We start from the raw sequence: 22,010 nt of genomic DNA on the forward strand, positions 1-22,010 counted from the left end.
TCTTGGCGAATAATTGGGATGCAGAACAAGAATTAGATGAAAGGGCAAGACACCTGGCCAAGGCTAGTGTAAAGACAGTAGCTGTTTGGGCACGAGGGGATCTATGGGTTCATCTAGGGGCATTGCAACCTGAATCTGGAGTGTCAGGACTAATTCAAATCACCTCTTAGTAGAGACTGAGCTCTTCAAGCCTTGTCGAGCTGGATAGAGTTTGTCTGGGAACCAGGAAAAATTTAGCTGCCAGGTAGAAAGGCTGGGTAATTGTAGCTATTTGGGGCTAGAGAAATCAGGGATTGAGAAACCCCAAATGCTTTGGAGTGGTGAGATCCCACCACAATCTATTTCCTTCTGTGACCCATTTAACTGTTGTATGCCATATGTCTATACAAAATAATTAAAGATAATTAAAATTAATTTTGGCTGGTGAGTGTTTGAAGAGTTTCATAATAACTCTTGAGATAATTAGAGATGCTTTGGGATGCCACAAAAGGAGCATTTGGAGTAACTGGGCTAGATGTTTAAACTAGAAATGTGCAGCTAAGACTAGCAACAGAGTGACAACTCTAAAATTGAAGGAACAGGGAATTAAAATCTAAGAGTCTGGGCTTAAAACTCAGTACACTGGTAAAATTGTTCGCTGAAAACCAAACAGTCTTTTAGTGTAGCATTTACCAATTTCTGTGGTGTGGACACCCACAGCATAGTGAATTTTGAATCACCTCTGGCTTAATGACCAATTCACATAACTCTTGACTGTTTCACAGTCAGCTCTGGGAAGCCCTGTTTAAGGCGGCTAGCTATAGCTAGCATACCACAGACTTCTCACTCGTCTTCTTTGCAGCTTTGTAAGGTCTTGGGTAAATCAATATTCTGTAGTTCTTAAGTCTTATCATTTTTGTTTTTTAAAGTGAAGTTGCTCAAATGGTCTCTGAAATTCTTTTACACAGCACCCCAGGGACACCCCTGTTGTGATAGGGTGCGTCTAAATGCCATCTTCAAGCAAAAGGAGTTCTGTCAGAGTTTTATGACTGGGATGGTGATATGTAAAACCATAACTTGATACAGAGTCTGTTTGATGATTAACAGTGTTCTGATTCCTGCTGTCATTGCCTGTGTTGTTTTCTGGTGCCTTTTCCCAGAGAGGCCAAAAGCATCCTCGCAGCCATCGGTGAGCCAGACCTCATGGCCTAGCATGGTAAGGAACCACTGCCTCTAGTCTCAGACTTGTTAGGTGCTTCAGGTAAAAAGAACGTCTGAAGGCTTAGGTCCGTTACCTATCTGACCACAAAAGATGATAATGGTGTTTTTCCTGGACCAGGAACTGCATGAGAGGCCAATTTGTTCTAAGAGCCTTGAAATCAAAGACAGTATCTTTTCATAATTATATGCAGCAAATAGCAGGAACTAGGTAAGGGTTTGTTGATTTGGGACTGGTGTTCAAGGCCTCTAATCAACTTCAAGGTTTACTTTGTTTACAGAGGGAGTTCAAGACCAGCCTGGGCAACTTAGTGAGACTTCCTTCTCCAAAACCAGGGCTGAGCAGGGCAATGGTGGAACATGCCTTTAATCCCAGCACTCAGGAGGCAGAGGCAGGTGGATCTCTGTGAGTTTGAGGCCAGACTGGTCTACAGAAAGAGTCCAGGACAGTCAGGGTTACACAGAAACCTTGTCTCAAACTGACCCCTCCCCCCAAACCCAAAACACAAAAGCAAAAAACCAAAACCACCTCCACCACCACCACCACCACCAACAAAAACCCAGGGGTGAGGATATGGCTCTTAGCACCCATGAGCCATAGGTTTAACATGTAGTAGGACAAAACAAGTTTGTTGAAAGAATAAAAATTGGGTCCAGTCTAGAGGAGGATTTAAAATTTAAAATGTACATCCCAGAGGAGTAATGATCCACTCCATATTTACTTTAATAGCATGAACAAATGTATTTTTCAAATGTGGGAAATAACTTTCTTGTGATAGAAAACCTTTCAGTGCCTTCAATTCAGTATTGGGACTTAAATCTCCCCTTCAGCTGGAAAACAGTTGACTGTGCAGTCAGAGCCCTTTGGGGAAACGCAGGCCAGGCAATCCAGGTATTTATGCTCCACCTCCCTCGGTGCACGCAGTCAGCTCCTTTAGTCTGGAAAGACTGTGCTTGCTCTTAGTGTGTACTTGCTTGTAGCTCATTACTTCACTACATCCACTCCTCTCCGTGAGCCTGTCAGTCAAGTGTTAGAAAAAGAAACTGAGGCTCAGAGACTTTGAGTGACAGATCCCAGTCAGTGGCAGAGCCACAGGTCCACACCCCAAGGATCAGTCTGCCTCAGGCCATTCTGTGCTTCCTTTCTCTAGTGTGCCTCTTCCGTATTTGTTGTGGGGGGGGGGGGGAGGGGGGCGGACGGTGCAGGTAGTGGGGGTTGGACTTGACTTATTCTCATAGGAGTGAAACTGGCTCAGTCCATGACCAGGTAAACAAAAGCACCGGCCCCTACCAGGTTCTTAGCAAATATGCCAAGTCAGGACTGTCCCAGCCTGTCGTAGCTACACTGTACTTTGCCCTAAAGAATCAGGTCCGCGGAGGCCGGGCGGTTGCAAAGGTAAGTAATTGGCTGTAGATTTGAAGGCCAGGTGAGGCTTGGTAGATGTGGCACCTGGACTTTGTCAGTCTCTAAGAGGGGAGAAGGCACTCCCCAGCAGGCCCCTGGAGGCACGCTGAAGGACGGTGGAGAGGCCGCGGAGCAGGTGCGTGAGGGGGAGGTGGTGGGGGGCACTGGCACCCTTCTTTCCCTTGAGTTGTGCTCCAGAAGACGGAAGGACGCTTTTGTCCATGTTGAGTCAGGGGGTCACTTCTGTGCATACAAAGCTGTGACTGTTATTATAGACAGAATTCTTTCATTCTGAGGCTCTCAGAGGTTTGAGAGTGAGTACCCTTAATTATAACCCAAGTTCTAACCTCCTGGAGTTGGTGGCTCTTGGTGACAGAACAATCTGGTATTGTGCCTTTGTAGTTGGGGCCAGGGTGCTTAGTGCAAAGGCTGGGGGACAAGTGAATCAATTACTTTTCAAGTTCTTCTTACTTGTTTCCAAGTACCCTTGTGTTTCATGGGTCTTTAGCAAAGGATCCAAAGGATGAGGGGTATCGGGCCCTTCCTGGAATTTGCTGGCAACGTCTTCATCACCACTGAGTTTTTCGAGGAAGCAAGCTGGCACAGAGATGAGGGCCCAAGCTCCTGTGCTATGGCTGACCTCTTACCTGCTCTGTGCTGTCTCACAGCTCCTGGCTCATTGCTCTGGACCCTGGCTCTGTGGTATTCAAACAGGGTGATCTTGGTTTCATCACAGACCCTTTGGACCTTTTCTTCTGATAAGGGTTTTCAGCTGAACTTGGGAGCTTCCAGACTAAGAGCAAGCTAACAGGTTCAATCAGAATCTCGTTGCTTCAACATTCCCAGGGGGGAAAGGAGGGTGGTGGTGGGGGCTGTCCTTGCCTGTGTATGCTGGTGACCCAGCATGCTCTCTGAACAGGAGCAGGACCTGGTGGGGTTTCCCTCTGTTATGTGGCCCCCTGCCGTGGAAGCAGAGGATCTGAGAAAGGACGCTGGTCTCTGGAGCTAGTTCTTATCTTGAGGAATGAGTGGGGAAACTAGTCTGATAGGAGAGAAACTCCTAGGTCGAAATGTCTTCTGTCATAAAGAACTGAGAGGCTTGGCTCTCCATTTTCCCACATCAGCAGCTCTAAACTTGCGTCTGTTGGTTCTCCCTGAGGAAGGGAAAGAGAGGAGGTTAAAGAAAGTATTTGGGGAAAAAAAAAGTATTTGGAAAAGAATTCTGTCATGGGGTCAGTTGAAACAGTGTGTGTGGGGAGATGTGTGTGTGGTATATGTGTGTCCATGACTTGTGTGCGTTAGGTTGTATGTGCGTGTGTGTGTGCTTGTATGTATGTGTGTATGAGTGTGTGTGCATTGTATGTGGTGATGTGATGGTGTGTGTGCTCATGTGTGTCTGTGCACCTGCATGTGTATGTGTGCATGTACCCCGTGTGTGCACATGTGTGATGTGTGTGCACATGCATTGTGTGTGATGTAGGGTATATGTGTGTGTTTGTGTATGTGATGCATGTCTCTGTGTGTGTGATGTGTGTGCATGCATTGTGTGTGATGTGGTGTGTTTGTGTGTGTGATGTGTGTGAGATGCGTGTCTGTGTGTGTGTGTGTGTAGGCTGGACAGAGGTCAATACTGAGCATCTTCTTCTACTGCCCTTCATCTTATTTTTTGAGCCAGGGTCTCTCACTGAATCGGAAGCTCACTGATGGGTACAGAAGCACCAGGCTTGGCTTTTCATGTATGTGGGAGGGATCCAAACGCAGGGTCTCATGTTTATGCAGTGAACAGTTAACCAGTGACACATCTCCCTGGACCTGCGAGGCCTTCAGTCACTCACACTATCCTAACCTCAGATTCTGAAGAGACTTACTATGATGTATTGAACACTTACTATGTTCTAGGCAGTTTTAGGCACTTCCCATATGCCGTGTTTAACTTTGACACTAACCCTGCAACTCTAGCCCATAGTATTGGCCATCTCCATGGGAACGGACATTGAGGGCTAAACAAATCATCTATCTGGTAAGAGATATATTAATGATTTGAACACTGACTAGCTCCCCACATGGCTCACTCTATTTCTGATGCATCAATGCATCCGTTTTAAGTGTGGCATAAACATCTGCTGGTGGGATAAACGAGGAAACATTAATTGGGATTCCTTGATAGCATTTTGTAGCTGCAGCAAGTACTGTTATCTGCCTCCCATGCCACCCACATCTGTTGTTCCATATGTACTTTTTAATCAGCATCAATCTAATTGTCTAGCCTGTTATTCATTTAATGTATCAGCTTGATTTTTTTCCTATTCCTCTCTGTGTGTGCTCATATGGTTTGCTTTAGACAATTTTGAGAACCATAGTTGCTCTTTTCACAGAATCTCATCAACTACCATGTTTGGATAAAGGCTTAAAACGCTCTCTCTCTCTCTCTCTCTCTCTCTCTCTCTCTCTTTCTCTCTCTGTGTATGCATGTGTGTGATTGCATGTGTGTGCATGTATAGGCCAGAGGCTGACTTTGAGTGATATTCCTCAGGAGCCATATGCCTTGTTTTCTGAGACAAATTCTTTCATTGGGACTTAGGGTTCACTGGTTTGGATCAGTTGGTTGTCAAGCGATCCCCAGGGATCCCAGCACTGGGATTACAAGTGTGCACTACCATGTCTGTGCAGCTTTTTATGTAACTGCTTGGGATCAAATACACATGTTGAGGGGCCTGGAGAGGTGGCTCAGAGGTTAAGAGCACTTGCTGCTCTTCCAGTGGTCTTGAGTTCAATTCCCAGCACCCACATGGTGGCTCACAATCATCTATAATGAGATCTGGTGCCCTCTTCTGGCGTGCAGTTGTACATGCAGACACAACATTGTATACATAATAAATAAATAAACCTTTAAACAAACAAACAAAAAACCCAGCCCCCACAAACCTGCATATTGATGCTTGAAAGGCAAACATTTTACTAACTGAACTATGTCCCCAGCTTTCCAGAATGATGATTTGTTTTCTTTTGTGTGCAGGAAATTAAAATAACTACGTAACAGCCTCAAGACCCAAGCGGGAAAACACAAAGGGTCAGAGATGGAACCTTGGGTTCCCCAGTGGCCATCTCAGCCACAAGGGAGGCCCACAGCACCATCGAAGGATGCAAACAGAGGGCTCCAGAGTGGACATTATAGACCACGCCCTCACCCTCAGTACAGTGTAGAGAAGTACCACCAATGGCAAGATGCCTACAGGAACTCAAAGCCACAGCAGGACCCCAGGGCTGACCAGCAACAACCCCGCTATGTACCCAGGCCTGGGGAGTGGTCTCAGCCTGTGTCTGGAGATGACTACTTGAAAGGATCTTATTCTAGTCAGGTGTACTCAAGGTATGATTTTTCGGGCTACAGGGGACCTATCTCTCCTAAGTAGCCATGCATAGCTTATTAATTGTTCTTGTTTCTTGTTCATTTCCTTCTTCCTCCCTGCCCAGTTCCCTCTTTCCTGGAACTTGTTACATAGAACAGATTGTCCTCAAACTTAGGATCCTCCTGCCTCACACAGCCTCTCAAGAGCATTAACCATCTTGTACTCCTCCTCCTCCTCTTCCTCCTTCTCCTCTTTCTTGTTTTAGGTAGGGTTTCTATTGCTGTGATAAAACACCATAACCCAAAACATCTTGGGGAGGAAAGCATTTACTTCAGCTTACACTCAGGGCAGGAACTTAAGTCAGGAACCTGGCAGCAGAAACTGAAGCAGACCCGAATCCCTCAGTTAGTTTTCTTTCTTCCACAACCCAGAACCGGCTGCCTGGGGTGGCCCCGCCCCAAGTGGGTTGGGCCTTCTCACATCAATCACCAGTCAAGAAAGTGCCTTGCAGAGGCTTGCCTCGAGGCCAATCTTATGGAGGAGCTTTCTTAATTAAGATTCTCTCCTTCTAGATATGTCTAGATTTGTGTCAAGTTTGACCCTCACCAAGGCACCCACTGTTCTCTATTGGCTTAGCTGAAACCTATCCTAGCCTGATTTGGTTTTTGGTGACTGGTGACAGTATTTCTCTTTTTCTTAAAATCCCAAGTAGAACTTCATAAAGCTGTGATCACTGAGATTGGGGTGGAGGGATGGATAGAAGGCAGAAATATAAGAGAGCAGATGGGACCTCTGGGCTTTGAGATTATAAAAAGGAGCATTTGTATTCTGTGGGAAAGCTTTCCCTAGGACACTGTGATCTTAGCCTGATACCAACAGCACCAACAACCCTAAGGTCTTGAACTATGACGAGAGGGTGGCAGACATGCAAAGATCACCGTTTCATATGTAAGAACTTTAAGAAAAACCCACTTCAGAGAAGGCAAATGCAGAATTTCAGGCTGTAGGGTGAGGAAGAAGAGACCACAGAGGTGATTCTGTGGAGAATCTTGAACTCCTGCTCCCCCAGGCCCTAGCATTGAACTAAATATCTCACAGACTATTAGCAGCCATATATGTTTTCCTTTATCTCTTCTAGTTGGGATTGTATCTCTCTGACCTTCAGTTTGAAGGTTAAAGTTTCAGCAATTATTGTAAAGCATTTCACCTCTGTGGTTATTATTAATTGATAGGGACACTAATGATGTTCCTTTCCCCAGTTCTCTGGGCTGAGTTCTCAAGAGGAATTGAGTGTGTTAAGGACAGGGACAAGAGAAGCAACCACACCAGTCTCCTTTCTGTCTATAATATGCATGGACATTCTGGTGGCACGTCACACTCTTACACAGGCTCCTCAGGAAGGGGGTTTTCCACAGATAGTTCCAGGGCTGCGGTTTCTAAGATATCAGCTTCTGTGGTACTGGGTGTATATATTTGGGGACTAGGACTACTGCTACAAGAAGACTTGTAAATAAATTCCTTTTAACAAGAACATTTTAAAGTTAAAAAAAGGAGCCTTCTTGTGAGGTAAAGGTAGTCCCTTGTTCTGATTTTAGATTTTCTGACCTAACGTGAAGCAGACAGATTCTGAACTGGGCAGTCATCCTGTCTTCTGAAGCGGTGTGTTTCATCCATTCTCCTTTTGGTTTCTCCCCTTACGGTCATCCATCAATGACTGACTGTCTTTGTGATATCTCAGGCCAGGCTACGAGGACCCCTATCGGAGGTACCACACTCCCACACCGAGGGATGAGTATGCCTATGGAAATTACTACTACCATGGGCACCCACAGCTCCTACAAGAGGAAAGAGGTATGAAGTGATGCCCAGAAGCCTTTGGGGACTAGAGATGCATGGGCAGCCTACTGCCAGGGCCAGAGATGACTGGTGCCATGCTTGGAGACCCTGCCCTTGGACAATACCGAGCCTACCCCTCTGTTACTCATTCTGTGGACAGTAGACACTCCATCCACATTTTCCTCTTATTCCTTCTTGTAGCAAAGGTTATATTTACTCCTCAGTAACAGCAAAGTCAGTTCTTAGGGCCATTGGGTATGCTGAATACCTGGGGGCAGGAGATGCACACCAACGGGAGATCCTATGCCGCCACAGACTAGGATATTGTGCTATGATAGTTTATGACTAGGTAGCATAGAGAATCTATTTCATCACTGAACACACACACACACACACACACACACACACACACACACACACACAGCTGTTGTGAAGCTATATAAAGCCATGCAAACTGGAAACTGGTTCGGAGCATGTTGGGATGCTTTCATTGTTAGCTCTCATCCATCACTTGACTCGATTTGGGAAATACATTTTACTTACTGTGCTGGAACACCCCGGCTTCATAGCTCCCTGGTATCTTTCTAAAAGGACTTTGCAGAGCAGTGAGTGACCTGTCTCTATTTTGCTCTCTCTGAGGGTGCAGCGGCAAGGCGAGGGAGTCCTTACACCTGGCACGAAGATTATGGAGAGCAGAAGCACTTCAGTGAGCATCATCGTGAAAAGCATGATAGTTCGTTTGGAACAAATAGTGAGACCCGGTAAGTGCGGGAGGACAAGCCACACTGACAAGATCCAGCTGGACACTGTTAGGACAATCTAAGGGCATCTGGTGGTGGCCCCTGTGCCATGGAAGATACAGCCTGCTTTTGTTCCAGCCACAGAGACATGGAGATAGTCCCAGGTGGCCCAGGCCAACTGCTGACGGGATCCTAGGAAGAGAGATTTTTTTTTTTTTTAAATCTTTGAGAGCTGGTCCCATTCAGGATCGGTCTACATCCTGTCAGATTACTTGCGGCCCATCTAAAGGCCAGATCCTATATTGGCCCCAGAAATGCTGTGGTCTTGCAGTGATTGTTATGGCTGGGGCCTTACTGGTGCTAAGGGGCCTCTCTATTCCCTCTCCCTGGTCCTCAGCATGGGCGTCCTCCTGGCATAAGGCACAGCAGGGAAGACGTTTTACTGAAGTGTTTGGCCTGGTGCCCTTAGTCTTTGGAATTGACCAACACAACGGTTCTGAGGAGGCTAGGCTGTAGTGACCAGCCGTTCTCTGTAAGGTCTGGACCACTTCTAATAACTGTGTGTGGAACCCAAACATTCCATCTTCCTAGCATATTGAGGTGGGAGAGAGAGGGGGAAATGGTTTTTTTGCTCTAGCACTCAGACTGGCCTGACACCTGGCCACACTGAGCGCACCAGGCCGGCCTCCAGCAGAGAGTGTTTCAGCCTTGCTGGCTCACCCCGGACCTGTCTCAACATTGCTGTCATTTTCCTGCAGATACACCAGTAAGAATCCATACAAAGATGGCCTTACTTCTGTCGCTGCTGGACAGGAGCAGCCCGGGGAGTTCTTTCCAGAGAGCGAGGCCCACATGCAAAAGGTAACCTAAAATGACAGAGGGCTGGAGGCCTGTGGCCATGTGTTAAGCCACCTTGTCAGCAGTGGCAGGTAGGGATGGGGGTCTGCAGCTGCCAGCAGAGTCCCCAGTCACACCACTTCCCCTGCCCCCTTCCTGTTTTGGTTTTACCAGTCGGAAGCCCTGATCTGACCTATTCCTGTTTTGTCGAGTGGGTAGGACGCAATTCACTGTGAGGTGCTTGGAAAGCGAAGAGGCTGCCACGACCTGTTAGGTGTTAGGGCACCCCCAGGGGACTAGGGGCTTAGGAAATGAAAAGTTGTTAGAATCTTTTAATTTAGGTTTGAAAAGCAGCCTTGAAATCTTTCCTGATTCTTTAATCTCTTTGGTCTGAAATCCTAATGTATGTGCCATCTAGGTCACAAAATAGAGCTCTTAATAGTATTGAGATAAATATTTTATTATGGGATAATTTTAGATGTATAGAAAAGTTACAAAAGCATTGTAGAGTTGAGCCCTTAATTTTTGGCAGGCTAGGGTTAGGTTTTTTTTTTTTTCTCCTTGATTAGATTCATGTGATTTTTTTTTTCTTGTACACAGTTTTTCTGTCCCTATTACTTACTAGGGTATGACATAGGTTATGGTGACTGATATTAAAACCCCAATGTGTGAACAGCACTTTACAGGGTACAAGGAGCCTTTGAATCCACTGTCTTAGTCATCTCTCCTGGGTGGTAAATTCCTTGCACACCTGTCTGTGGGGGAATTCACAATATCCAGAGTGTACCGGCTGTTCACAAAATAGCCAGTGCATTAATAAGTAAAGTGTATAGGGCAGATACGTTTATGTTGCACATGAAGGTATTAGGCTGGGAAAACCCAAGTCACCTGTTTAAGGTCATAGCAGCAGGGTGAAAATTTGAAACCTAAGTCACCTGACCTCACTGGGGTGTGCTCCATGGGGTACTTTCTTCTTTCCACGAATCCACCCTTACTGTGTTTAGTGGAAATCTTGAATTTGTTTCTTTGAAGGAACACTTGGGAAGAGGTAGGACAAGCTCTCCAGATCATTCAATCATTTTTCTCCCCCCGCCCCCCACAGCCACCGCTGACCAGCAGATCCAGCCTTCTCCAACATCATGAGTCTGGCCTTAGCTCTAGCAGCTACGAGCTCAGCCAGTACATGGCAGACGTCCCTGATCCGCATGAAACTTGGAGGCCTATTCAGCCTGGTGGGTACCAAGTGGCCACGAGAGCTGGCTAATTCTGCTAAGGGTGGTGTGGTCATGTGGGAGGTTACCCTTCTGTACTCGCAGGGATGGGTCTATGTTTGCCTTATATTGGCTTATGCAGGTCTAGGCAGAGAAGCCAGCCTCGGATCCCTTTCCCACGTCTTCTCTAGTGACGGGTCGGGCCATCATAGGTGGCTCTTGGGAGGGGACACTGCTCCTAGTCATCATTAGGTAGGGCCAGGAGGCACTCTGGGGTGCGTTTAAGCACAAGCGAGGAAAGTGAAGATCAGAGAGGACTGGGTGAGGTGAAGCCAGGTCACAAAGTGCGAGTCTGGAGGCTCGCCACATGTAAAGGAACCCAGGCAGCAGGAGGCCGCTTGTCTTCTGAACATCTTTGAGAATCCGAGGCGAGTGCATTATCATCCGGACCAACCCTTGCACACAACCCTGACATATTCTTAGTGGTTTAAGTCAGACTAGAGAGCATGCCCTTTTCTAACTAAGCATCTCGCTCAGCATCACATCGTGGCCCAGGTGGAGTTTGAACAGAAATATGTCAACTAAAGAGCAGTGAAAATAAACCTAACGATGCCCTCGTGTGTCTCTTGGCCAGATGACGCCTCAGAAACCGTTCCCAAGGCACCTATGAGGTTTTATGTTCCCCATGTGTCTGTGAGTTTTGGGCCAGGAGGCCAGCTAGTATGTGTGTCCCCCAACTCTCCTGCTGATGGACAAACAGCCCTTGTTGAAGTGCACAGTATGGAGGTAATCAATATCTTGGGCCTTGGGGATGTAGGCGCTCCGCTCACCTCAATTGCTCCTTTCAGGGCTCCAGTTTGCTCGAGGCTGAGATTCTCCAGGAGGGGAAATTGAGGCACTCAGACCCTAGACAGTGGCCCGGAATGGGTGGGCTTTTCTTTGAAAGAAGTGATGCTAGGCTTGCATTTGCCTTGAGATGCCAGTGGCTCGTCTTCAACAGGGTAACTGCCTCCATAAGGCACTGAGCCACACCGCAGGACCGTAGCCCTGGGTCTGATACTGGATTTGACTGGTGGCACTGGGGCGGGGGAAAAGACATAATTTTGTTTTCTGCTCCAGGTTATACTTAATGATTCCGAGGATCAAGAGGAGATGAGAAGTTTCCCAGGACCCCTCATCAGGTAAAGTACTGCAAGATTGTTAAGGGAGTGTGTGTGTGTGTGTGTGGTGTATGCACACTTGTGTGAAGGTGCACACATGCATACGTTTGTGGAAGCTGGAAATGGAAGACATCATTGTTTGCTTCGTTCACTCTCTCATCTTCCTCTTTTGCTCTCCTAGTTTTTTAGACAGGGTCTCTCACTGAACCTGAAGCCATTTTGGCTAGACTGCCTGCCCACTGAGCGCCCAGGATATGCCTGTGTCTGTCCTCCAAACTCTGGTATTACAGATGCATGTATCCATGTCTGGCTTTTTTTTATGTGGGCATGCGGGATTCGAACCTGTGTCTTCTTGCTTTCACAGCAAGTGCTCTTACCCACTAAACTATATCATCAACTCTTTTTTTTTTAAAAAAGATTTATTTATTATTTATTATGTAGACAGTGCACATTAGATTACATTATAGATGGTTGTGAGCCACCGTGTGGTTGCTGGGAATTGAACTCGGAACTTCTGGAAGAGCAGTCAGTGCTCTTAACCGCTGAGCCATCTCTCCAGCCCCCATCAACTCTTAAATAAAGGCAGTGGGAACCTGTGGAGTCTTCCTGCCCAGGTCTTGGTTTCTGTGGAAGAAAATGTCTGTTTTATTTGAAACACTTTCCTCTATGCCAGTAGATAGAAAAAGAGGAGTAATTTTGACAAGGTGCTTCGTATTTGAAGGGCAGAAAGAAAAGTTAGGCTAACAAGTTAAACATCTAAAAAACAGTTCTGTTTCATAGAGGTTAGTTGGTGGGAAGCCTTAGTGTCCTACATACTTGATAGATATTAGTCGGAAATGGAGCACAGCTAGGGAAAACAGCCTTCAAACTGAGCTGTAACTCAGCTTTCCAGTTCCCTGACGTTGTGAACGTCTGCCCTCTGCAGGAATGAACTGGAACTGCGTTAGCATTTTCAACAACTTTCTTTTTTCAAAGCTGTGGCTAGTCCTGGCTGCAGAGGACCAGAATCGACGTCTGACTAGTGTTTCATCAGTCCTCTTTAGGTTTTCCTCTTGAGAAGATGTATAGCGCTCACTCTCTCTCCTCTAAAGGCTGTGAGACCCTATTCATGGGAAGCCCATTAAACGCTACCATTACTTTGTGCGTACAATTTTATTCTGAAGCTTGCCCCCAAGAAAGTTTCATATTACAACCGAGAACTCTTTCAAGTAAAAATGAGTGTTAGCTGTGTGCTTTGTGTATGTGTGTGGGCATGCATGTGTGCGCGTGCACATGTATGTGTGCACAAATGTAGAGGCCAGAGGACAACCTCAAGGGTCATTCCTCATGTGCCAATCCCCCACATCCCCCCACCTGCTGCCTGACCATGTCTTACAGGTATGCAGAAAACTAAGTAGTGTTTTAAATAGTATGATGCTGGCTCCACTTGGCATTGATTTGTTGAAAGTTCTTGAGCGAAAAATAATGTCCACTTGATAAGCATTTATTTGATGGATGCCACACAGTTTGCTCATCCCTTTTTGTATGGAGGCAGCTTCTTTTTATAGTCCTGTCTTGAGGAGGGAATGGCACTGAGGCTCAGAGCGAGAGAGATGCTAGTGTAAAGCAGACGTGGATCCGGTCTTGTCTGACTTTAAACAGAGGCTTTAGAAGGTTTCATTTTCCTCATCTACAAGATGGTCGGATGCATAAGAGAATCTCAGAAACTCCTTCCTGTTCTGTAGGGGGAAAAGCAAAGCAAAGCAAAGCAAAACAAAACAAAACAAGAAAAAAACAAAAACAAAAACAAACAAACAAACAAAAAAAAAAAACAAAAAAAAAAAAACCCCAGTGTAGACTTCCAGTCCGGCGCCGTGAGGCTTCTGCCACGTTAGCTAGCTCACTGTGTGGGGTACCTGGGCCCCTGCAAGTCGGCCAGCTCAGGCCTTGCTTCCTGAATCACCCCACAGGGAGGACATACACAAAGTGGATGTCATGACATTTTGCCAGAAGAAAGCAGCTCAGTGTCTCAAATCCGAGACACCAGGGAGCAGGGACTCCGCTCTCCTTTGGCATCTGCTGGTTCTCCTTTGTCGACAGAACGGGGTAAGTCACTGCTATCAGTAGGGGCAGACAGAGGGCAGGCTCAAGGTTCAGTCCTGGGAGTTGGTGTATGGCACAATTAGAAAAAGCAGTCTTGGGGCTGGGGAGGTGGATTAGACATTAAGAGAGCTGTCTACTCTTCCAGAAGTCCGGAGTTCGATTTCCAGCAACCACATGGTGGCTCATAACCATTTATAATGAGATCTGGTGCCCTCTTCTGGCGGACAAGCAGAACCCTGTATACATAATAAACAAAGAAACAAATCTTAAAAAAAAAAAAAAAAAGTTCAGCTTGGTCGCCAATACCAGTATGCCAATGCTGACCTTTCCTCAGAGCGGCCCCTGCATTATGCACCAGCCAGATTCCAGGGGAATTTTGAGTGGCTCTAATGAGTGTTAGTAACCGCCATAGTGAAGGTGATGCTGAAACGGAGTTATTCACAGAAGGTCTACCGTGTATTTGCATGACTGCCTCAGGAAGAAGGCACAGACCCTCTCATCTTCCTTCTCCACCCCCAGGATAACTCTCTTTCCCTTGCAGTCCATGGTGGGCTCTGACATCGCTGAGCTGCTGATGCAGGACTGCAAGAAGCTGGAGAAGTACAGGAGGCAGCCCCCGGTGGCCAACCTCATCAACCTGACTGACGAGCACTGGCCGGTGCAGAGCTCCGGGACTCGCAACCTGCTCACTGGGGAGATTCCCCCTAGTGTGGAGACGCCCGCACAGATCGTGGAGAAATTCACCAAGCTGCTCTACTACGGAAGGAAGAAGGTGAGAAGCCCTTCCCCTCAGCCTTCCTTCAGACCACCATCCCTCTCCCCGTCTCCCCCTCCTTCAATGATACGGCTAGAATAGCCCTCTCGTAGCACATGTGAAATGATCAGAAAGTTACAGGGAGAAAAATAAAAACACACAGGCATTTGCTGTTAACACCTGCAGTGTTTACGTTGCCGATTGTTAAAAGACAACATCTGCTCCCATTTTATATTACTCCTTGCATTTCCCTATTAAAAATCAGTTGAGGGCAGCTTATAAAGGGATATCCTGCATAAAAAACACAACTCCAAAGAAATACGTATATAATTGTTTATTTCTTTTTAAATACCCTAATAATAGCTGGGTGTGGTGGCCCACGCTTTTAATCCCAGCACTCAGGAGGCAGAGGCAGGTGGATCGCTGTGAGTTTGAGGCTAGCCTGGTCTACAAAGCGAGTCTAGGACAGCCAAAGCTACACGGAGAAACCCTGTCTCGAAACAAAAACAAAAACAAATACCCTAATAACATTAAATATGTATGAATAGTGCAATTTTACTATTTTTGTAGCTCTAAGAATTCAATTCAGTGCCTTGTACATGCTAGCCAAGCACCCTTCACGCAAGCAGGCAAGCAAGTAAACATTCTAGGGACTTGAGAGGTGGCTCAGCAGTCGATCGTGTCTACTATTACTCCTCGAGTTCAGTTCGCAGCACCCATGTGGGGAAACACACAATTATCTGTAACTCCAGCTCCATGGAGCTCCCTGGGGATCCAGCACCTATCTTAAGTGGGCACCTGGACTCGTGGGAATGCACCCCTCCCATACACATAATTTAACAACAATGAAAATAAGCTCACTATTGTTGGAAAGTGAGACAATTCATAATTTTGTTACTCATTGCAAGTTATGCACATTTTGCTAGGAATTAATAGATTAAAGATGGTCTATTTCTGTTTTTTTCCCCCACATATACAACAGCTTAGTTTATGGAGAGATTATTTTAAAGAAAATATCCCTGTCACCGGATCTCAGGCATTCTTGCCAACACCGAATGCTGGCATGTAATGGGTGGAGATGGTTGCCTTGTTTAAATTTGAAGTTGTTCTCTTGTTTTGTAAAAGTCATAAAGTAAATCTGAATATTTAAAAATGTTATTAAAATCAAATCAGTTTAGCTAAGACAGAAGGTGATAGGAATATAATGGACAAAGATTCCTACCCCCAGATATTATACTTGTCTCTTTAAAATATCTGGAGGGCCTAAAGGGATGGCTCAGTGTTTAAAAGTGTGTATTGTTCTTCCAAAGGACCTGGGTTCGATTCCCAGAACACACACATCAGGCAGCTCATTACTTCCTGTAACTCAAGCTCCAGGGGATTAGACACCTCTGGCTTCCATAGGTACCATATGCATGGAATCCCTTCACACAGGCCACGTACACATGGTTGGAAGTACAATCTTAAAAAAAATCTGGAGATTTTTTTGGATGTGTAATTGTTTTTTTCATGGCACCATTCTGTACATCTTTACTGGACCTTATGTTGTTCATTTAACAAGATATATTAGATGATAAACTCTGGTTGACACACTTTTTCCCTTAAAGGGTGGGAGTGACTGTTTCAGGCTTTGCCAAATTTGCCTTGAGATGGAGGGTGGTAACAGGAGACACAGGATGAGTGAGATTGGCTTACGGCTGTGTTTTAAACTTTATTTATGGACAGGGTACACGGATTCACGCCACATGCTTCTAATCATTAAAAAGGCTGGAAGTGTGTTGAACCCGTGGCCTGTACCCAGACAGGCAGCACTATGGGTTTGGCTTTGAGAGTGTTCTGTTGAACCTGCGCTTTCTTATGCCTGCTATATTACGGCATATACATCCCCTCCGTCTTGTGAAATCGGAGTCCTTGTGACCCACTTAACCTCCCAAGAGCTGGGAGACAGGCCTTCAGCACGTGGGCCTTTTGTGGGGGAACATTTCATACCCAGAGCGTCACCATCGCTTTGCCCACTATGAGAGAATATTTGTAAGGTGAATTTCTAGAAGTGGAAGTGTTGAGTGGAAGGGTGTGCAGTTTATCGTTTTGATGGGTATCAAAAAATTGCTTCTTCTCTGGTGCCCCTTTTCTGACCATGTCCCCTGGATGGGGAGGCCTGGCGGCACTGAGAGGAAGGATAGCAAGTTACCAAGAAGAGACTCGATATTCTAAGAGCATATATAGGGGGAGGAGGTCTCCCTCAATCACAGACATAGGGGAGGGGAGAAGGGGGGAAGTGGGAGGGAGGGAAGAATGGGAGGAAACAGGGGAAGGGCTAACAATCGAGATGTAATAAGAATAAATTAATAAAATTAAAAAAAAGTTGCTTCTTTAGATGCATCGATTTAGCTCCATGAGTGAGGAGTGGGACTGTTACTTCCCATCCATGACTGAGAAGTGAGACTGTTACTTCCCATCCATGAGTGAGGAGGGGGACTGTTACTTCCCATCCATGAGTGAGGAGTGAGACTGTTACTTCCCATCCATGAGTGAGGAGTGGGACTGTTACTTCCTATCCATGAGTGAGGAGTGGGACTGTGATCTTGCCAGTGATTGATTTATTCCATGTAAAAACATCTATCGGGGGGGGGGGGGGGAGATGCTAGAGAGATGTAAGAGCACTAACTGCTCTTCCAGAGGATCCAAGTTCAATTCCCAGCACCCACATGACAGCTCACAGCCGTCTGTAACTCCACTTCTGGCTGATACCCTCACAGAGAGCATACATAAAAGATTTAAAGAAGAAGAAGAAAAAGCTATCCACAGTACTACAGAGGCAAATCATTCTTGAGCATTTCCTTCAAGAAGGATGAGCAATGTCTGTAATAACAATAATAACAAAAGCAGAGATTAAAAAAATTATTTTCTACCTGTCAGGCACTAACTCAATATCTTCTATGCATTATCTGATCTATCTCCATGGAAACGTGTGTGTTAGCTCCTGGTTTTGTTTTGCAGATTTATAGGTTGGGCAGTTAGATGTAGGTGTGGGGCTTGAATCTGGGCGGTGTGAGCCTGAACACAGGCTTCTGGGAACCTCACCACCCTGAGCAATAGATGTGAGTGAGTAAGTGATAGATGGAGCAGCGGGGGTGACTTTGGGTGATGAACGAGGAGCTGGGAACCAAGATACATTTATTTGTAGTTGACTCAGGCATTGTTTCTGGGTTTTAACAATCCTGACAACCTTCCATAAGTTCTCAAATTCTTTACTTATTCATAAATTATATTTTTGGGATGAGCCAAATTTTGAGTCAATTGATAATCCCAAACCAACCCCCTTGGTTACCTCTTTTAAAAATAAATTAAAAAGAATTATGGAATAGTTCAAGCATGCTTTAAAAAAAGTTATTCTAATGCTATTTTTCACTTGCTCTGAATCTGAGACTGAATTCCCTAATTATGAGAATTAAATTTGCCCCCTCTAGCAATGAGATTACGTGGAGGTATGTTGGGGTAATAAAGATACTTGTTACGTAGAGGAAGAATTGTCCCGTTAGTGACTTTCTGCCAGAAATCATGTTTTTTCCCCACCAAAGAAGTTATTAATACCACTTCTAAACATCAACTAAAAGTTGAATTATACAAGCAAATAAATGTGTGTGTTCTAAAGTTTGCAACTTTAGTCCATCTTACTCAATGGTACTGCCAGCTCCTCCTGTGAAAGCACTTGACAGTTAACAAACAGTAGGTCTTTGTGGTAGGCTTGCAAGCTAGCTCTTACGTACTCTGGCTTAAGCACAGTGGCCATTAATTACTTTCCATCAGAGTACACAAATGAGCCTGCAGGTCATCCCCGGCTCCATGTCGTCAGACTCAGAATGCCGTGGCCTTCAGCATCGTCAGCTTAGAATTTCCAAGGTCCCTCAGAAATCCTTTCCAGAAACCTGATGTCAAGTTAGGAATGAATGTGGTTGACTTTACGGGCCAAACCTGTAAGTGGTATTGTCATCCTCATACGGTAGCCTGGACTCTGCCATGCTCGGGAGTCAGTGAGGTGGGATGTGTCCGGCTTTGTGCCCAGGAAGGAAAAGGTCCTCTCCGCCACCGCTGTTAAGGAGGGCCCTGTTCTTTAGCGGGGCCACAAAAATACATTTTTGCTATTCATTTCTTGAGACTCCACCTCTGGGGTGAACCCATTTCCTCATTCTTGGTAGAAAGGTTCTTACAAGTAGTTTCTAACTTATACTAAAGAGACGAGGCTGTGACCACGTTTGAGGAGAAACTGGTGCAACGTCCTAATGGCTGATGGCTAGAGGGGCAGACGGCTGGGAGGGCAGTACCACGCAGAGTGGAACTCATGCTCTTTCTCTCCGTTCTTCATTTTCTACGTTTCTCTGGGAATTTCTGTTGCTTGGGAGTACAGAAATGACTATGTATAGAAATTTGTTGTTTTTATTGGAGGGAAATGGGCAAGGTTCTATTGAATGTCACGCTTTGTTTTTCAGGAGGCCTTGGAATGGGCTATGAAAAACCACTTGTGGGGCCACGCTTTGTTCCTAGCCAGTAAGATGGACCCTAGGACCTACAACTGGGTCATGAGTGGGTGAGTCTAGCTTACAAAGACCAGAAGAGCAGATAAACCATAAACCTTCCTCCCAAGGTGGTGTGTGTGTGTGTGTGTGTATGTGTGTGTGTGTGTGTGTGTGTGTGTGTGTGTGTGTGTGTGTGTGTAGGGGAGAAGTGTAAAATGCATTGAGAAGTTCCACACACAGCTGCCCAAATTATTTTTACTGAGATGTGTGCAGCACTCTTTTCATTCCCTGATTCCCCTCCCCTCCCCTCCCCTCCCCTCCCCTCCCCTCCCCTCCCTTCATGTCTCCTGTCTTCTCCTCTCTCTGCCCTCCTCTCCCTTCTCATTTTCCTTGTCCTTAGCTTCCTCAGTACTGGGATTATAAGCATGCCACCTTCATGTTCAGTTCTCAAGACTTCATTTTTAAACACTTATTCTGTCTCTCCTCTCTCTCTCTCTCTCTCTCTCTCTCTCTCTCTCTCTCTCTCTCTCTCCGTGCATGCATATGTGGATGTGCCATGGAGTGCATGTGTGAAGGCCAGAGGACAATTAGCAGGAGTCAGTTCTCTTTTTCCATCACATAGATCCAGGGGCATCTACACTTAGGTCCATCAAGCTTGGCAGTGAGTGGCTTTACTTGCTAAGCAGGCGTACTGGCCCTAGATTCTTATAACTTAGGCAAAGAGGCATTATTTCAATCCATTTAAATGGAACAAAACATTTTTGCACTATTCCCCAGGGCCAGAATTTCCAAGAATTCAGAAAATTCTACACTGCAGTTGTCCTCTACAGGAAGGGTCGGTTTAGACAGTCTCATTAGTTAAAGTAGGGTGGGTGGTCACTTGTGTAGCTGGGAGAGGCCGAAGGCTAAGGAGTTTCAACTTAAGGAAGTGCCCAGGGCTTGGTTTTGCACTGAGCTGTGGCTACTGAGAGGCTGGTAGGGCTATGAACTAGTAGAACTATAAACCATGCTAGAAAAGGCATTAATTGGGCTGGGAATGTGGCAAGAAGAGGCGTACTTAGCAAGAGATCACACCTGACAATGTACCAAGTGCCATGGTAGGCCAGGGAGGATGACCAAGCCAGAGGAGGTAAGGATAGAGGCAAGGCTAGCAGCTGGATTCAGTGAGGTGAAATACAGCAGTGGGAATCAGTGTGAAGAGGAAGAGGAGCTGTTGGGTCCAGGTGGACACAGTAGAAGGGCCTCCACGTGAGTCCCCTACACTCCTGTGCACACCACAGGTGACAGGAGTGAGGTGGAGGCCTCCTGTAGGAGCAGGTTTGGGTCAGAGTATGAGAAAGCTGTCACGTGTGCACATTTATCTTCCAGGGCTGGCCGATGTTATGGAGGCAGCTATCCCAGCTTATGTAGGTCGAACCGGCCGTCAATCCTGTTGGGCAGAGAGTTGCACGAGAAGCCATGCACTCCATTTTAAGTTTTGTCTGTGTTCCTATTGGCTGCCACACTGCCTGGTGGTTTGTTCTTCACGATGGTCTCAGAGAGACGCTTTATTACTTCAACTCCAGCAATGCTGCCTCCCTCCATTATGGTCCTCGGCTGCCATAGTGGGCACACTGCTGTCTGTGATGGAAAATGTGGTCAGCTCCTGTGGCAAGGGTGCTATTAAGCAGAAGGTGGTGATCTGAGGGGCGATTTTCCCTCTGGGTTTTGGAAATGAACATCCCACGTCCCCACGCTGTAGCATACATCTCTGCTACAGACTTTTTGCCTTGGGCCATTGATTTTTGATGAGGCCCAATGAATTGTAAAAAAATATCTCTTCCTGAGTATGCTTAAATCTCAAGTCAGCTGTAGAGCTTATTATATCCTTGTTAAGCATATCCCACAGTTTGTCATCAGCTGGATCATTTCTGGTCCCTCTTCCATGCCTCTACGGTTATTGAAAACGGCTATGTGATGCTTGTGAGTCAGATCCAGGCTTGAGATGAGCCAGAAAAACGAGGCTTAGTGGGATGGGTTTGGTGAGGAGGAGATGAGGGTGACTAGGAAGGAGGGGTCCATGGAGAAGAGCGCTCAGGTCTACTGCTGGGCTACCCTGGGCTAAGCAGACAACCTGGAGATATGGGTGATCGGCTCACCGATAGAAGGCATTTGGTAGTGACTACCCAAGAATTAAGGCATTAGGGCAAAAATGCAGAAAGTATCCTTGGCCGATGAAGTCTACTCCGGGTGTGTGACGTGGTGAAGATGCAGTTAGTCTTCCCTCAAGGGCCTCACAGGCCCAGCGGAGCAGAGAGAAGGCTGAGTTCCAGAACAGAGGCTCCGGCCAAGCGGGCTGCCGGGTTCCCTCTGGGCTCCATCCTCACTCACTCTCCTTTCTTCTCGCAGCTTCACCAGTACCCTGGCACTCAACGACCCGCTGCAGACCCTTTTCCAGCTGATGTCGGGAAGAGTTCCACAGGCAGCCACGGTACTTTGTGTGACAGGCTTCCCTCTCTCTACCCTGGCGTCCTAAGGGCTGGGGAGTGGGGTGTTGGGGACTGCTTGGGGGAAGATATGGTACTTTCCACGATGAAGCATGAATAATAGTCTATTGGTTATCTACAGTGTGCTTGACCCATATAGGATTCGATACATAGTATTTAATTTCAGGTATGGAGAGAGGAGTTATTATCTCTGCCTTGCAGACGTGGAAACGGGTGCCAAGGTGTTAAACGGCTCAGTGGTGGAGGTAGTGGGGAATGGGGCCGTGACTGGCTCAGGTCTGTCCGGTTCTAAAGACCTTGCCCCTCCCACCGTGCCTGATTGTACAGGAGCTGTTGCTCCTCAGACTTCCCGCCCCTTCTGGCAGGAAGTGTCCCCGTCACACGTGTCTGTCTGTCTGTCTGTCTGTCTGTCTGTCTGTCTGTCTGTCTGTCTGT

The 22,010-nt window shown here is 46.4% G+C and overlaps 1 protein-coding gene across 1 annotated transcript in view; it reads left to right on the forward strand.

Annotated features, from left to right (window-relative positions):
- Nucleotides 1-2,606: 2,606 nt before the first annotated feature.
- Nucleotides 2,607-22,010, forward strand: part of Sec16b (SEC16 homolog B, endoplasmic reticulum export factor) — a 41,540-nt gene continuing 22,136 nt past the window's right edge. Inside the window, 12 exon segments of the mRNA XM_051147646.1 lie at nucleotides 2,607-2,738; nucleotides 5,619-5,972; nucleotides 7,691-7,803; nucleotides 8,435-8,555; nucleotides 9,287-9,389; nucleotides 10,468-10,597; nucleotides 11,211-11,362; nucleotides 11,696-11,757; nucleotides 13,686-13,821; nucleotides 14,360-14,590; nucleotides 19,063-19,160; nucleotides 21,478-21,559. Coding sequence (XP_051003603.1) covers nucleotides 5,680-5,972; nucleotides 7,691-7,803; nucleotides 8,435-8,555; nucleotides 9,287-9,389; nucleotides 10,468-10,597; nucleotides 11,211-11,362; nucleotides 11,696-11,757; nucleotides 13,686-13,821; nucleotides 14,360-14,590; nucleotides 19,063-19,160; nucleotides 21,478-21,559 — 1,521 coding nt within the window. The 5' untranslated portion in view covers nucleotides 2,607-2,738; nucleotides 5,619-5,679.

This window comes from Acomys russatus, chromosome 6 (genome assembly GCF_903995435.1).
Source record: "Acomys russatus chromosome 6, mAcoRus1.1, whole genome shotgun sequence".
In the NCBI taxonomy this organism is placed as follows: Eukaryota; Metazoa; Chordata; class Mammalia; order Rodentia; family Muridae; genus Acomys; species Acomys russatus.